We start from the raw sequence: 17,318 nt of genomic DNA, 5'->3' as shown, positions 1-17,318 counted from the left end.
TACCATAGCGACCAGAGAGCACTAAGGGGCAGAGAGGAGGATGTTACGCTCAATGTTGTTGGTGCATTTCAGGAGGACGCTGCTAATAAAGTTACACAATTACTCAGTGAATTTGTGTTTATTATTATATTTACAGAATACCGCAGATTTTTCTTGGTCGCATCATTTTATTTTGCTGTATTTATCCGCGACACCTTAAAGGCCGGTCCGTGAAAGTATTGTCTAACATTAAACCGGTCCGTAGCGCAAAAAAGGTTGAGGACCGCTGGTCTAAAGTCACCGCTAGGCCTGAGCAGTCATGATTTGTGTAGACTGTGACGTCCATGTGGTCTTGCAGTCTCCTATTAAAACACTGGTGTCTGCAGCGCATTAAGAATCACGATGGGAATATAAGAAGTAAACAAAGCGATCACATAGGGTTTTGTATATAATCATTTATATTGATCTTTTAAATGACTTTTGAACATCTGACCAAAGAAAAATCAGCATTAAATTGTCTATTTAAAAACCAAAACACCAAAGTGTTTGTCTGTACTTTTGTCTTCTGGACGACTCGTTCTGTACATCTTGCTCTCAAGCTGCTTTAACTTTAGTTAAGGGGCCACATGTCGCGCTATTGTCGAGAGCCGATACTGATCCCCCCCCTAATGGACTGAAGGCGGGCACCAGATCAATAACGCTGGTATTAGGTGGCTTTGGAAAGCGGCAGCTTCCTCTTATTTTTCATCTGAAGCTGAGCGACCTCGCTTCTTGTGATATTTTCTAATAATGCCACCTTTTCCCTTTGGTCCACAGCCGAAGCAGATCGGAGATGATTTCTGCGGTTTGGTACTGAACCAGCCGCTCGGAGGCCTGAGGGTGATCGAGGGACAGCCGCTGTACGAGGACCGGACCGAGGGCATGGGCGCCGTGGCCGCATACACCTACGGGGAGCACACGGTGGTGTTCGTGGGAACCCGGAGTGGACAGCTGAAGAAGGTAGGAGGAAAGAACGGATGATTAGTCTACCGAGGAGGAAAAGCTGTTGTGAATATGTTTGCGCTCCTGTTTGAGTTGGGTACTCTGTGGGAAAGGAAGGAAGTCAGGGAAGGGAATTAAGAGAGACAGGACAGAATGACAGGAAAGGAATACCGGTGGACTGTTTGAGGGCTTTTGTTTCCTCTGCTGAGAGGAAAGGGCTGCATTAATGTTTTAAAATTGCTTTTGGGGCTTTGATTGCTTTCTAGAGTTTCTGTTTAAGGAGGTTAGAAGGAAAGATAGAGAGACAATTGTCTTATTCATGTTTTAAATCACTTGAGGCTCTTTGATGAAAGGAAGAGATTGAAGTTCACCTGTTTGATTGCAGTCCATCTTGAAACAATCAAGGTGTTTGTTCTCCATTTATAAGCGGTTTTGATAAAGTACTCAGCTTTCTTTGTCACTCGGATGGAGCCATGTGATGTTATCAGTCGTCAGTGTGACTCTCACCTGTGAATCATTTGTTTGTTCGTTGTCGAATGTCAAACTCGGCTGTGTCTGAGGTGTTTAGCTGTGAAGCTGTAGCACTGGGAACGGTCGCAAGGCAGCGTTTAGAAGAAGTGAGTCTTCACGCTGCGTTATTACCGAGCTTCAGTTCATCAGCGCTGAAAGTAATTTCAGCTGTGGCATAACAGTTATTGCAAAGCTCTGAAAACGGCGTGAGAGTGCATTTATACAGGAATGTCTTCAGTTTTATTCTGTTCATTTCATCAAATGTCTTTTCCGAAGCTGCCTGATGAGGCTTTAGTGCAAATGTTTATTGAGATGTGTGCGTGACTGTTGAGTCGACTGCTTTCAGAAATGCTGTGTTTCTCTTCTCATTTGCACTCTTACTCCTGAAAACCTCACACCTGATAAATAAACTTAATACAGTAATGATTAAAAAGACAAAAACCAACAATATTTTTATGTTTGTTATCTTCTGTCTTCAAATACGTCTCCAAACAATGTCAAAAAGAAAAAAAGAAGAAAACCTCTGCTCGGTGCAGCTACACTCACCATGTGTCGTCTTTGTTGTTCCTCTTTTCTGTCTCCCAAAAATAATTTGGATGCATTTTAAAGACTCATTTGGAAACATCACATACAGTCTTTCATTATCTACTGCAGTTTGATATTTGCTCTATTACTCATTAATAATAAGTTAGTTAGTAGCTCCAAGAAAGGATCAGTTAAAATTTTTAGAAATAATTAAAAATCCACCAGCAAAACATTTTTAATGGTCTGAAAGCTTTTGTGTTTTTGAGCAAAAGTAATTTTGGAACCAGAATCAACAAAATAAAATGAGTTTTATAATCATATTTGATAGTCGGTGGCTACAGAAGAGACTAAGTTTTAAGCAGAGATTTGTAAAGCTGTAGAAACCTGTTGGCACGCTGCAGACTCAGGTGGCTTTGGGAGAGATGAATGTTCAAATATCGATCACGTATGAATGAAAACTCATTGTGAGTCTGAGAAAGCTTTGATGTCACGTCTTTACTGTATCTCAGATCTGAGTTCAGGTGTTGGAATATCAAAATCAAGAGTCTGATTTTTCACACCTCTGTAAACAATAGTCACATGTATCCAGACAGATTGGTTATTCAGCCTTTAACGGGGACTCCATAATAAAATAAATAACCATATTAATACCCATAGGCAACAGGTATCTGATAAATATTTCATTTCTTTTACATATTCTCTGCTGCTTATGAAACTCATCCTCGGTCACACCTCCATATGTGCCAGCCTGCTCTCTGCAGCCTGTGGCGCCACTGTTATTATTGTTATCTGGAGCTGAAAATAAGCTGAACGCTGTTTTGATTTCATAACGCAGCAAACACAATCTGTTCATTTCCAGGGTTTTTATTCTCAGGCAGGAGAGATAAACAGCACGGAGACAGGAAGCAGGACTGGTGCAGGATTAAAGTAAATGTGAGCAGTGACAGTTCAGGATGGGGCCGGTGTCTCTGCACAGATGCTCTCAGCCTTGTTGAAGTTGTAAAGTTGTCTCAGTGGTGTCGGACAACCTCACAGAAAGCTGCAGAGATGCTCAGACTGTCTGCTGCTGTCAGAAAAATGCCCCACTTAGCTGCACAAGATGTCTGTTTTCTGTCTCCTTCAGGGCTCGGCAGTCAGTTAAAGACTCGCCGTTTCCCACAGCGCAAACTCCGTCCTCTCTGGAGGATTTAAGACTTTGCTGAGCGGCAGAAAGCTTTCCTACACTCTGTGGGTGAAACTAAAAACCTAAACCAAGTGAAAAGGACAGGACAGACGTGTAAAGTGGACCGTTGGCCTGACTGCGCTCTGACATTGTTGACTCCAGTGCAAAATTTCGTCCAGTAAAGCACAAGTAGAATTTACAAGTCTCAGACTGTCTGAGAGTCAAACGAGTGCGTCTGGCAAGGAGCATCACTGAGCACCTTCACAAAAACAAATAAATGATTATCTTAGAAAAGGAAAAGATGTTCAAAAACACAAAGTTCTTTGGAGATGTTAAAGATGTTGATGTTCTAGAAGTTTGTTATGAGCAAGAACGAGAGCCCAAGTTCTCCAGGTTCTTTTTAGGGTGTTAAAATATTTCTAGGCTCTTTTAAGATACCTTTGCCTTTAGGACCTTTATTCTTTTAGGACTTTGAAATGGTTAAACATGTCAAATCATCTGTCATATGATCCGTCCTACAAAGAAATCTCTTACTAGATGTTTAACAACCTGTATGCGTTCGACCGGTTAAAGCCACCACAATATGGTCTCTAAAAGCTTTCGTTGGTTACAGGGAAATTTATTTTAGAGGGTTTTTTTTAGAGGTCCTCCTTAAGTTCTTGGGAGCCAGGACCTCCAAGGATACCCTGGTAATCCTGGTAATCAGTCTGGAACTTCTAGACATTGTTTGGGGGACCTGGGAAGAGCAGCAAACTTAAGTTCTTTAGGTTCCTATTGTTGATACGCTGTTAAAGGTCTTTCAGATGCTTAGAGTCATCATTGAAGATGTTTTAGAGGAACTTTAGGACATTTAGATAGTTTGACATCTCTTCAGAGCTCATTTGATAACCCATGCATTCAACCACCTGATGAAATCTTATTAAGGTCTTTCAAAGGTCTGGGATTTTACAAAAGGTCCTTAAGTCTCTTAAACACAATTAGTTTATTTCAGTTTGGCTTGACGTCTACCTCAGCAAATCCCTCTGTACTTCTCTTCCCTGGATGCTGTGCTGGTGCTGACGCTAGAACTCATTTTACACATTTCCACAAAGAAACAGGACTTGTGCCAGCGATGAAGAGCTGGCATCAGTACAACACCATAAAATTGTTCCGCCCACCGTTGGAACCACTGTCAGTGGCTTGGTAGTGGTTAACTCAAGAAATTAACCAATGATGGACAGATTCAGCCCACGCATTTTCTGATTTTCTTCCCAGAAGAGAAATTATCCGACTTCTGCTAGTAATGCTATATAACAAACACTTCTCAAACCTCTCCAAACGTGGGCTGGCTCTCAAAGGCACAAAGGCAGAACTGGTTCAGTACTGGGCGTTTGGCGCCTTTTTGTAAGGTCTATTAAGGTCTTAAGCGATTTATGGGCTAGTTTGTGTGGTTGAACACCTGTGGGTCATTAGATGAGCTGGTACAGTAATTAAGGTGTATAGTAGTTGCTTGAGAACCTTGTTACAGCCCCCATTTGGTGTTTTGCTAAAGTGCTAAGTCTTTAGTTATCCGTATGATTACCGTAAATCTCCTAAAGCATCTTCTCCAGAATCAGAAGGACCATTTAAACCACTACAAAGATGCTTAACATGTCCCTAGCAACAACGATGAGCACCGAAAGGAGCTGGTCTTTGTCTTCATGGACCACTAAATCCTCCAGAAGGAGCTCTGCAACGCCCTTAATGGCAACTAGATGCACCTTAAAGGAGCTTTAAAGGATCTCCACTGGATTTCTGATAGTACAGATGGACACCAAATTTAAATCAAGCAAAAAGACTTTACACGTTAGGGGACCCAACCATCTCTCCAAAAAGAAAAATATTTTGTGCAGTGCAATCACAAATATTTAAAGGACTTTCAATTTAAATTGGAGGGATTTGGATTCATCCTTTTCATGCATTTTAAAGTTAAAAATAATAAATGAATTCACCAGTAATTTTGCCCTTTTGACTTTTTGGTTGAATAAATGCAAAGCTTCTCTATACATCGTCCTCTTCACGATGGGCACATTAATCCACATCATCAGCAGTCATTAAAATTAAAAGATGCATTAAAAACCCTCTTCTGCTCCCACATTTGACCACACAATCATCTCCATTTTCCAGCCTGCCAACAATGAATTTTAATTGCCTGAACACTGAAAACGGAGGATGGGTGGTGAATGAATCCTCTTGGCGTTCACCCCGCTCACCTCTCCTCCCACACAGCTGCCGCTTTAATATTCATTCACATAGGGAGATATTTCTCTGAAAGCTGACCTCTGAGAGCGACGGATAGAGGGAGGAACCGAGGCAGAGAGGGAGGAATGGCCGGGGGTGTAGTCTGTACAGTGAACAGCTTGGTGAAAATCACTGGGTTTGGTTTTAGATGTTGGGCTCTGTGTGGCTTGGAGTTGGCGGAGAACTCTTGTTTCTATGTTTAGTGGAACTTCCTCCTCCTCCTCCTCCTCCTCAACTCTCTGAGCTGCTGGCATCCAACAAAAGCTCTCCACTGCTTCAACGCCCAACAAGACGATAAGCAATAGACCCAAATCCAGTCTGGCTGGGAGGCTTTTCCCTCGCTTTCCCTTTAAGCCTGTTAAATTCAAAGTGATTATTTTTCCCAAAAAATCTATAAGTTTATGGACTGATTTTCATTTTATGCCAGTCATTGGGTTTGACAATTTCTATTAAGATAAGTAATGGTCTTATTAGTCAGTTAATCAGCAGTTTCCCCTCATTTCAAATCTTTCATTTAACGCTCAATCGCCACTTCCTCATTTGAAGCGGCCAATCGTTTCAAATGAGGACGGCACTTCCGTAAACATGAATTACTTTTTTTTTTTTTTTGCACTGTAATGTGGGATATTTAAAGCATGTAGTATTTTGCCATGAGAACACGTCTGTTATTACATGTTTACCATTGTACCATATAGGTCATTGTTATCCTTAATGAGAAACTTGTTTTACATGGAAATGCTTCCATCAGCATCTGCACCATTTTAAAATCATTTGGTACAGGTAGTGGAGTTAAACGCGTTTAACCCTTTTTGAGTTGCCTGGTGCGACTCTGTGAAGCGCTGTGGTTGACTATCCACTGAGCTTTAACCTCCTAAGACCCAAACTCTTCCATAGCATGCATTTTTTATTTCTCTTTGCTATTTGGGCTGATTGGGTCCTGATGATGGTAAAAGTGAAGAATTACCTGTTTTTTGTTTGTTTTTTTAACCAGATTTTTGTTTCTGAGAAAAATTAGATCCACATATGATGACATTTGTTTTACATTTCAATAGAACAGAGGCAGTATAACGTCCTCGTACGTGGATATCAGGCCCTTGTAGAGCAAAATGCTGTATTTTGGTCTAGACAATGCAAAATGTGATGTCCACATATGTGGTTAAAATCTGTTGCGCTAACATCACATGAATTTCAGACCTTTGCTTTTTCAAATGTACGCAGTTTAAAAATAGGACAAAAAGACTTCAGGCTTTTGAGCACATCTCTAGACTCGTGGAGCCATTTTTCTGAAGTCAGATCATAAAGATTCAAAAGCTAAACAAACCACTATTTTGCGATTGACTGCTTGCTGCTGAATTGGCACGTCGAGCCGAAACGGTTCACTTCTCCCACCAAAAGGCTGAAAGCAGCAGTAAAAATGCCAAACGTGGCTCTGCTGAAGAAACGATAGTGTTGGCTCACTTTCAGAAGAAACTTTGTCACACATCAAAAGCTCAATTAAGATTCAATCTACAAAATTAGAGTATAAATTGCCTTATTTGCAGCTGGAGGTGTCCTATCAGCATTTTCTGATGCCTGGTTTTGTAATTACAGAGTGTAATAATATAAAGACTTCTGAAAGAGCCGTTTGAACCAAAGGACATACTGTGCCAAGCTCCATTGTTCGTGTCATTTTTGTTTTTTATTTACAGCATCTGAACCAACCCCACACTAACTCACCATCATACAGTTCACTAATCTGCTGCTGGATTCCTTCTGACCAACTGGTTTCATGCCAGGACTTGTCCGTGTCTTCGTCTCCACAAAGCATTCCAGAGGTTCCCAACTTGGCTGATCTGATTGGCTGTTGCTGGGATGGGAGCTCAGACGCTTGATCAGTTGAATTAAGGCTGAATTGGTAATTTGGCAAGAGACTAAAAAGAGATAAACAGAGACCACAAACCTACAACTCTGTGGATGTTAGAAAAGTCGAGGTCAGTGTGATTTTAAATGTCAGAGCAGCAGCCTCCAGAACTCTTTGTTCATCTTTTATCACAACTCTGCACTTAAAATCGAATCATCTTGGACTGAAACAGATCTTTGGAGCAGATCCCAGAGGCAGACATGACCTTTCACTCATCATACTCACCAGATGGACGGACAGACAGTGAAACGCAAGCTTTAAAGCTGATTAGCGTTGATTAAAAGTTGCTTTTCTACTCATGTCTTCAAGTCGTTTGGTCTGAGTCGCAGAGACTTGTGTTTTCTGTTTGGTGGCTCTGCTAGTGGACAGAAATATTGATTCAGACAAGCACTAATTTCTATGTTTTGCTGTATTTACTGGTAATTGTATAGACTTTCTGAGCACATTTCTGAATGTCAGTATAAGAGGATTTATTAGTCCTTGTAAACAGCTGCCATTACCTGGAAACTGTATGCATTTTTGTCAGTTTAAACTAAAACTGGACACTGTTCATGTTCATGCCTCTAATGTTTGACCTTCTTAATAAGTCCTGTCCTCAGTGGGGTAACTGAGAAAGAGGAGCAGTTTGTCCAAAAGGGTTTAACGTCACGTTTTCCGTAAACTAAACATGTTTTGGTGACTGAACCTAAGCAAAAAGCTAATAATGTAAATCAAGATAGCACCTTAAACCTGCATTTTTTTTCCCTAATGGCCAGTAGGGGGCGACTTGTCTGGTTGCAAAAGTGTGATGTCATGGTTGCAACATCCATCTTTTATGTACATTATGTGTTTCACACACTAAGAACAAACCCGAGTCTCCTGCTTAACAGTGTTTTGACCTTCCACGTGGGTTTTTCCAGTCTCTGCCTGATTAGAATGATAATAATGAACTCATTCTTCAGCCGTTTTCACTCAGGAACACAGATCTTGGACTGCCCAAAGCTGCAAATTGAGTGTTCACCAGTTTCGTGCATTGACAAGAGGCGAATACAAAGGCGAGCACTCGTCCCTAAAGTATTTTGACATGGTCAAACTGCAGCCTGCTCTCTTCAGTCTGCCAGTCTGCTCTTTCACTAAAAACTCTGGTTTAAGTCTCCGGGTCGGTCGCTGTAGCCACTTCATATCTCTCCCTAAAGAAATCGCTGCTATTATGCCACAAAATTCATAATTAAAAGGATCTATTTTCCTCACTCTTGTTATTATCTGCTTTCAAATGAAACTGAAACTGGAAGCGATGCCTTCAATAGCCTCCGTGTTTGACTCGGTATGACAGCGTGCTGTGTGCGATATTGCATTGTCCCTTTTGGGCATTCAGTCACTGCTTAAACTGTGACGAGTTCACACTGAAATCTGATATTGGCCACATTTAAGAAATAATAATATGTACCACCAGAAGAAGAAGAAAAACAGATCCGAGGGCCAGGTTGTGCAGTGTCCCAGAGAGGGAACTAAAAGAGCCTCACACAGGCAAAGAAAAGCATTCAAACCATGAAAGTGTTGCATTCATGGAAGAAAAGAATGCATCCAGCAGTATACCAGACAGTTATGGTGAAGGGATGGTTTTTCCTAAAATGTCAAACTGTCGCTATAAGATTAAATTAGCAGGGAGTAATAATTGTTAGTTTCTGCAGTGCTGACCACAGAGCGTCTGTCAGCCCTCCTGATGCTTTTCCACTGAGACTCTGCGCTATGACAGAAGGGAAAACAAGTTGTAACTCAAACTCTGTTGACTTTATCTCTGCCTGTCAGACTCTTTTATCCTCCTCCTTCTTCTTTTTGTCCTACTCTCTGCTGTCCAGCAGTTTGTCATCGTTTCAGTCTCTAAATCCTTTGTTTGCCACATTTTCTTCCATCTTTCTAAAGATTACGTTCCTGGCTGTTGCCATCAGACTGCTGGTGCTTTCATTTCATTTCTAAAGCAGCAAAATGTTTCTTAAATATTTTGCTGTGTCATTAAGCTGTAAATAACATCCAGCATTAATGGTGCTTTATGTGCGCCTGCCGTGCCACATGCACTAATGTACCCCAACACTATCGCTGGTGCCGGCTCATGAATTGTGTGCTGATGAGAAGCTGGGATGGTTCCTCTGTTCCGAAGCTCGGTGAACACAGAATCCGTGATTTCCACGAGGAATTTCATATCTTGTTTGGTCAGAGTGCAGTTCTCCGCTTTGCCTCAGTCCATCATAAATGAGCTTGAGCCCAGAGAAGGCAGATGTGCTCCTGAGCCCATGCGGTGAGCCTGAACATCACAGCCGCACAAAATGCTTTTCAGCCTCGTCTGTCCTGTACGGCTTTGGCCTGCATTAAAACTGTAGATAATAAAATCCTAAAATAGCCGAGAATGTTCATTTTCTCCAAACCTGCTGAAGTGTCGACATCGTCTTTACTCCTGAAAGCCTCTCTGGGATATTTATGTTACTAATTAGCCTAATTAATTACAAAATGTTCCACCAGGCGCCTTTTTGATTCTGTCTAAACTTTCGAAGCATGTTGTTGCCATCAGATTTAAAATTGTGACTGTGTTCTTTTTATTTACAGTTTACACGTCAGCTAGTAGCTGATAGCCTGTATAGAGTACGTAGCCCTGGGATAGTGCTTGCTATTTTTGGGTATAAAAGCCTGTTATCTACTAGGAGAAGCTCCCACATCCCCTTCGTCTCACTTTCTCAGCGTGATCATCAACGTCATCTGATGTTTCTTCTTCTTCTTTGTGTTGACAACTTTCAAAATGTGCCAGTTTCTTATCTTTATCTTTGCAAGATATGAAGCTCACAGGTGATCGTGGGACAAGAGAGGGAACATAGTTCCCTGAGTTTGTCCTTAAGGCAGCACTCCCGAGACTCAGTCTTACCTCAGTCTAAAACTTAGTGAGCTGGCTTTGGCAGCCAGGCTTATACTTAAATCCGCTGGTTATCGGTTACATCCAAATCAGTTGTTTTGACCAAATGTGGGGGTCGTTAATGAGGTTTTCAGTGGATTTATTAAACATTTCTTTTGCTCTGCGTTTGTGCTGGTTTTTCTGTTTAGTCTTGACTATAAGCACCTGTCTGATTGTCACAAAACATAATTGATAATCAACTGCAGCTTTTCTTTTAACAAATACGAGAAAACGTCCATATTTGAAGATTTCTTTGTCTCTGAAGAACCGGTTTGCTGCTTTCTTTGTTCATCGCTGTGAGCTGATGATTTGTTTTATGAGCTTTTGAACTTTTTTGGCAGAAGAGATGATGTGTAGTCTGTAAAACAATCGCTGCAATCAATGATAATCATCAGTTAGAACCATAACTTTAACCCTGACTGTTGTGCAGGTTGATTTTTTTTCCTTTTTTCCCCATAGAAACCAGTGGCTGCCTGGAGGAAGCAAAATCAGAGTATGAGGCTGTAAATGTTGGATTCAGAGCTGGTATTTAAAAGCTGAACTCATCCGATTCCGGCAGGTTTTACTGTGAAGCTTCCAATGAGGTGTCAGGCTGCCAGCGACAGTCAGAGCTGATGTGATTATGTTGTTAGAGAAGGCCGACTGGGCCCGAGTCCCAGCAACACAATCAGCCTGCTGCCGGCCTCGATGGAAAAACACTGAAGCAAAAAAGATACCGCCTTAACCAGTCCCAGGAAATACCGCCTTAATCTGAAGTACTCGGTGGGACTGGATTATTTTTGTTTTTTTAAGCAAATCATCTTTCATTTCTCAGATTTTCAGATATTCAGGTCGCGTTTAACAGTTTTCCTGTGTTTAACCCCTCTGAGCAGTGCTTCCCCCTGGTGTTTACGAATAAGATATTTATCATTTATTATTAATTACAATTTAATTACTGAGTCAGATATCTGGTGTGATTCTTTATCAGACTTGTGATTGATGCGTCATCGGACAATCAGAGTAGAAAAAGAGGCTTTGATGTGTGAAAGCTTCACTGCCGAGATTGATGCTTTTATTTTGAAATACACAATGCTAGAAAAACATTTCTGATGCATCCAGATATGATTCCAGAAAACTGGACTATTTGGAAAAACTTCTTGTTTTCTCATTGCTCCCACTTTGTAGATGCCCTCCTCTTGAAATCATCAGCATGTCAAAGATACACATATGCACTCGTTACCTGTACCAGCCCTCATTTCCCTCACAGACCGTTGCATGGATCCATGCCCTATGGGATTAAAGCAGTGTTTATTTTTTTACAGTGTTTTTTTTGTTTTGTTTTAAACACATTATTGGACTGGTTTCAAACACTTTTGTCCTTATTTTTGACCCAAAAAGACGTGAAAATAGGGCCCGGGTTTAAAAATACACCACAGTGTACGCTTTTAAAGTCCTGCTGATTAGTCCTGTTAGCTGCATTCGGCTAAGACTTCATTGTCACTGCAGGGAGTTTGGCTACCAGCTGGGTCTTAATTGCACAGGTTAAAGGTGCCTCTGTTTTAGCTGTCAGTCTGTGCACACCTGTGTCAGGGAGGCTTTTTAGACTTCCTAGCAAAGTCATTTTTTATAAATGGCCTCTTGTAAGCTTACTGACATTGATTCTTTGGGTTATTTTTACCCCATTTCCTATTCAGAACCTCTTTATGTTCTCATGCAAAACAAAATGCAGCATAAATAATGGACCCAGTGTGAGTCTCTGTTCAGAGAAACTCACTTGGCTCATTTGGTTAGCTTTATAAGAGCATTTCGGCTTTAATGCAAAGTTGCTTGTGAGGACTCAGTCTTTGTTTTTTAAAGCTCTTCCTCTCCCCAAACAAGCTGCTGCACATGAAAGCATTTTGATGGACTTGTGTAAACTTATGCATTTCCAACCTGGGAAGCTTTTTACCCTGATGCACAGGAAGATTTATGTGAATTTCATCAGGTGCTCAGAGTGGAAACCCACTGAATTAAGTTTCTGGATTATCCACTGAAATCCTCTTGGTTCTGCAGAGTCTGCTGTCATCCTGCCCAGCTGCTCACTGGGCAGCAGCACTGTGGCTGCACCGCTTATGTCCCTGTTTTTTCTTTTTTTAAACCTCTCTCTAAGAATCTGAAGCAGGGTGGAGCTGCAGGGTAAGAAAAAGGTTTGTGCAGCAGTGGTTTTTATCTCGATTTAGCTCCATATGAACACACACTGGGGCTTCAGGTTTCAGGTCAACGTCCACTTCCTGTCAGGTCCACGTTTGGATTCAGACCACCACAGTCGGAACTGGTTTTAACCCCTTTCTAATGGAGTGTTTTAGAGACTGCATTAAATGCTGGGTGTTGGCTGAACAAAAAACATGAACCATTAAAGTGAAAACAATAAATGGAAATTCATTTAGCCTGACATGTTATTACTTAGTGGAATATAACGAAGTAAAAACGCATTAAAAATGTAACAAAATATTAGTATTTTTTCCCTCTGATGGAAAAATTTTTTTTGACCTAAATGCCAACGACATAGCTCGTGAGAATAAGGAGAAAGGTCTTTGACATATTTGAAAATATATCAGTATTGCTTAAAAAGTTGATTAACCATTCAGTCTAAACCTTGCACAGTATGAGTCAATGCTGACGGTGTCGGGTGTAGCAGGAGATGGTCCATTCATGTTCACTCCTGGAAATGCTGTAAACAAGTTTGCTTTAGACAAAGGTGCTCTCTGCTTGGTGTGTATATGAAGACAGTGGGCAGAAATGGCTGGACCGTAATCATATTTTACTCCTATGGTTGACCTTTTAATCCGCTGCTGCAGACCTCCACTGCATCTATCTTTAGATTAGCCATAATTCCCTCTGAAGGGACATCTACACAGGAAGAGACCGGCAGTGATGTGGTGACCAGAGACCATTGATTCTCAGTAAAATTCAGCAATTTGTATTATTGAGTTAAACCTCAGATGGCTGCACAGGTAACAGGAGTGACGGGCAACGCCAAAGTGGATCTTCAGTTTCATTTCCAGGGGAGAGGTTTCACCAGTGCACCTCCAAAGAGAGGAAAACAATTTGAAGTAAAGCCAGAGTCACTACATAAACTGAGTGACGGATGAAAGTTAAACCCACAAAGGGGCAGTTTGGTGCTGTGAGGGTATATCAGTAAGTTTAGATTGATGCTGATGCAAACACACGTTGTCCTCGTATTGGTTTGTCTTTCTTGTTTATTTTATGGATTTATTTGTAGTTACAGGTTGATGTACCTCAGTGGGTATTTGTTGTTGCACCGTGAACAGACACAGCTTCTTCTTCACCTTTGTTTGAGCAAAATGGACATATTGGAAGCCTTTTTGTAACCATATGTTTATGCAATTTAATTTGGTTTGCATCATTTTTCTTTATTTCTTTAAAGTTATTTAAGTTTATTAACTCTCTTGCCAGAATCAGCAAATCTACAAAGTTCTCTCAGTAAAAGAAAAAAAGTTAGACTTTCAAAAAGCAAATCATGAATGAACTAAATATAAAATACCAAAAGGTGAGTGAGTGGCACCAGTTGGGCAAACCGTGTTCAACGTCACAGCAAAGACGAGTGCAGTGGGCGCAGTACCAGCAAGACTTACAAAACATAATAACACCCCCTCAGTGCAAGCAGGAGGGGGGAGTTGTAGTAGTGGCTGGCAGCCTGTCGGCGTATCAGCTAATCTGACAGACAATTGGCTCAGAGAGAGTGATGTCATCAAAGAGTGAGGCGACAGGAAGCTAAAGGGTTGTCCCGGGAGAAAGGGTGTGTGTGTGTGTATGTGCGTGCATACGTCTACCTTTAGGAGAACCGGTGTGATGATCATATTTGGTGTTTACACCCGATCTAACCTGAAGACGAGGCTCGAGGTTTAGGACCTGAGAATGCACTGTAGCAACGAGGGACCTCAAATATATAGAAGCACAAGTGTGTGTGTGTGTGTGTGCGTGTGTGTGTGTGTGTTGTCAGCAGCTCTCTTTGTTCTGGTTCCAAAACAAACAGGCCTGAGGGGAGAGAGGAGACACGCTGCACTGACCGCACCTCCCAACGCGCACACACACACACACACACACACACACACACACACGCACACACACATAAATGCAAACTTCTTGAACTTCGGTGGAATTTAATCAGAATATGTTGAGTATTTATTTCCGGAGATTGAAGCTGTCATAAAGAGGCTGTTGTTGCTGCTGAAGGACGAGCTTTAAAGCGGGTCTGTGACATAAGGCCAGGATTTGTTTTGACAAAGACACACACTGTTCGCGACTTAGAGCAAAATAACAATCATTTACATTTCTAACTATTTCAGTCAATGACTCTCTAAAGTGGGGCTAATTTGCAAAACAAACGCACGAATGTAAAAGGCTGCAAACCGGACAAACTCTCAGACTGTTTTCATGTTTGAAGGATCTCGTCATGTGATCATTATTTTATGATCGATTTTCTCAGTTCTGAAAAAACGGCTACGTTTTTATTCCAGAGCAACTTAAAAGGTTGTCGTGAGCATAGGCAGCGTATAAAAACTGATATAACTACTGTGTACACACTGGCTTCTTGATGTTTTGGATACTTAAAATATTTTTATGTCACTCAACAAAAACTGAACCACCAGCACGAGAAGAGTGGTGTTCGTCATTTAAGTACAGAGATTTAGAGAAGCTGTTGGGCTTCACATGATGGCCTGACACTTTACTGAGACTCCTTTAATTTGTCACTCTTTTTGTACACGTGTCTGCTTATTTTGTCTTCAGATTTACATGTAAGGTTGATTTTAGAGCTCTGCTCTCCAGTAAAAACAGTTGAGCAGTTTCTTGGAATCTGTCTGTCATCTGTCTGTTTCATACTGAATCAACAAAATGAGCGAATGGACCAAATTCAATTTAGATCTTTAATCTCTCTGATTTATGCGAGCAGGAAGTAAGACTTGTTTGTGTTCTAATCTTGATGAGTTTGCAGTAAATACATTGGGGCGCTGTCACTGCCAGATTTAATGTAATGAATATGAGTTGTGAACATCATTAAAAGTTTTTTCCTTACAGTATTTTTCATGAGTAAATAGAAGAATAATTTTTCTTTTTCCCAGTTTTGATTGCCGCTGTAGAGAAACCCAATGATTCATGCATTTCTGGGATTTTAAACTCACTGATGGAGGACTTCAGTGTTCAGTTCAGTCTGATCATCAGGCTGATGCGCCTTATAATGCAGTTAGAAGTCAGACAGAGGAGGTGGATGGCTGGACATGTCTCAATTCAATCCAATTTCATTTAGATGGAGCCAAATCATAACATAAGTCATCTCAGGGCACTTGATAGAAAAACCCATCGGTTCCACTCTAAGCAGCACTTGGCGACAGTAGAGAGGAGAAAAACTTCTGACTGAACGAGACTCGAGAGGACAGCCGTCTGCCTCAACCGGCCAGAGTAAGTGGAGAGTAGAAAGGCTGGGGCTCAAGACTGTTATTATATTTACTATTATAAGATCCTTAATGTAAAGGTAGACTGAGATCAGGAGAGACTGGTGTGCAGGAACATATACAGCAATACAGAAAGATAATGCACGGTTTCTTAGTATTTGAGGCTCGGTCCATTCGGAGGCAGAAAAGTGTTTACACAGCTTTTCAGAGTTCACTGAGAGTTGGTGTTTGAATATCATGTGACCAGACATTATAAGTACTGTATTTAAGTGTAACAAAGGAGCAGGGGAAACTTTTGAAGAATACTCTCATAAATAAACTGGTCGGGTCTGTTTAAAGAGGACCATCCCGCATTTTCATAAAAGATGCAATTGCGATAAACAGAATCAAGAGTGTGGACTGAGAAGTATGCATATAAACAATATCACCGTAATCAAGCACACATGAAATTGTAGACTGTGCTGTGATGCAAGAGAAGCACGATTTGTTTCTGTCTTCGGTTTGAAGAGTCCAGTGTTAAAGTCCCAACTGTCTGTAACAATAAACAGTTTTCATTTTATGTCTATGGAGTGTTTGAATGTGGACAAACATTCAAACACTCCATAGCCATGAAGGCTGGATACTGGATACTTTTTGGTGTTTTGCATGTTTTTATATAAGAATCGTATCTTAAGGGGTGGTTATGTGTATATAGGGTGTGGAGAATATAAGAGGTCCGGTGATTGATCCCTGTGGAACACCTTTACTAATAGCAAGGGGGCTTCACCTAAAACATGTGGACACTACAGACTGTGTACATTTAACATGAAATCAAATGCATTGCAAATTTGAATGGCAGATTAATATTGTTTAGGTGTGTGATCAATAACTGTTATTCTGCTTTTACTGTGGCCTTTTAAGTAAAATGGTATTTATATTAAAGACATCCACAAGGCATTTCTCACTAGCCAAAGCTTTTACTCCAAATATCTGTAATTAAGTTCCAACCAGGAAGTCTTGGTCTGTTCTAGTGTGTAAGGACACTCATTTAACTCAAAATTAGAATTTTCCAGATGTCCAGAACGGGTCAAAATTTTAAAATATAGGTATATTTAATGTACTATAACTATTATAATACATTATATATTATATTTAATATTAGAAGTTTGTAAAAATGTAATCATAGAGATCTGACATGGGAGGTATAACCTGTCAAAAAATTTGAATTTAGTTTACTTGAATAATTTTTAACATTTCCAATACTTATCTGCCAGATTTTTACTAATCCATAGTAAAGAAAAGACTTTACATGTCCAAATAGTTACTGCAACAAAACCCCTAAAACAACTGCGAAGAAACAAATCTAAAGGAAGTCACCCTGGTACTAATAGTTGTTGAGTGTATATGTGATGAAAAATATCATCTAATTCTATTTCTGGCATTCAGTAAAAACTGTATGCATGAGTTGAGACATTGGATTCTTCAGTTTTTATTCCTGTAATGTCACGAGCCTCACAAGCTCTTCAGCACCAGTCAGACGCTCCAGTAATATGGGGGACCCACTAGCTGAGTGCTTAGGGCGCATACCACATGGGAGCAAATGCCATCAGCATTGAGTTTCCAGCTCAATTCCCAGCCGGCTGGACCTCTTGCTGCCTGTCATTCCCCAGT

The 17,318-nt window shown here is 40.8% G+C and overlaps 1 protein-coding gene across 1 annotated transcript in view; it reads left to right on the top strand.

Moving 5' to 3' along the window:
* plxna3 (plexin A3) overlaps positions 1 to 17,318 on the top strand; it is a 148,953-nt gene that overhangs the window by 44,096 nt on the left and 87,539 nt on the right. The window contains exon 6 of the mRNA XM_084917251.1: positions 796 to 978. Within this exon, the coding sequence (XP_084773377.1) occupies positions 796 to 978 (183 nt within the window). The remainder of the gene's footprint in view (positions 1 to 795; positions 979 to 17,318) is intronic.

The sequence above is a fragment of the Perissodus microlepis genome, chromosome 20 (genome assembly GCF_051167445.1).
Source record: "Perissodus microlepis isolate ML-2025 ecotype Zambia chromosome 20, ASM5116744v1, whole genome shotgun sequence".
Classification (NCBI taxonomy): Eukaryota; Metazoa; Chordata; class Actinopteri; order Cichliformes; family Cichlidae; genus Perissodus; species Perissodus microlepis.
This window is presented reverse-complemented; position numbering and strand designations above follow the sequence as displayed.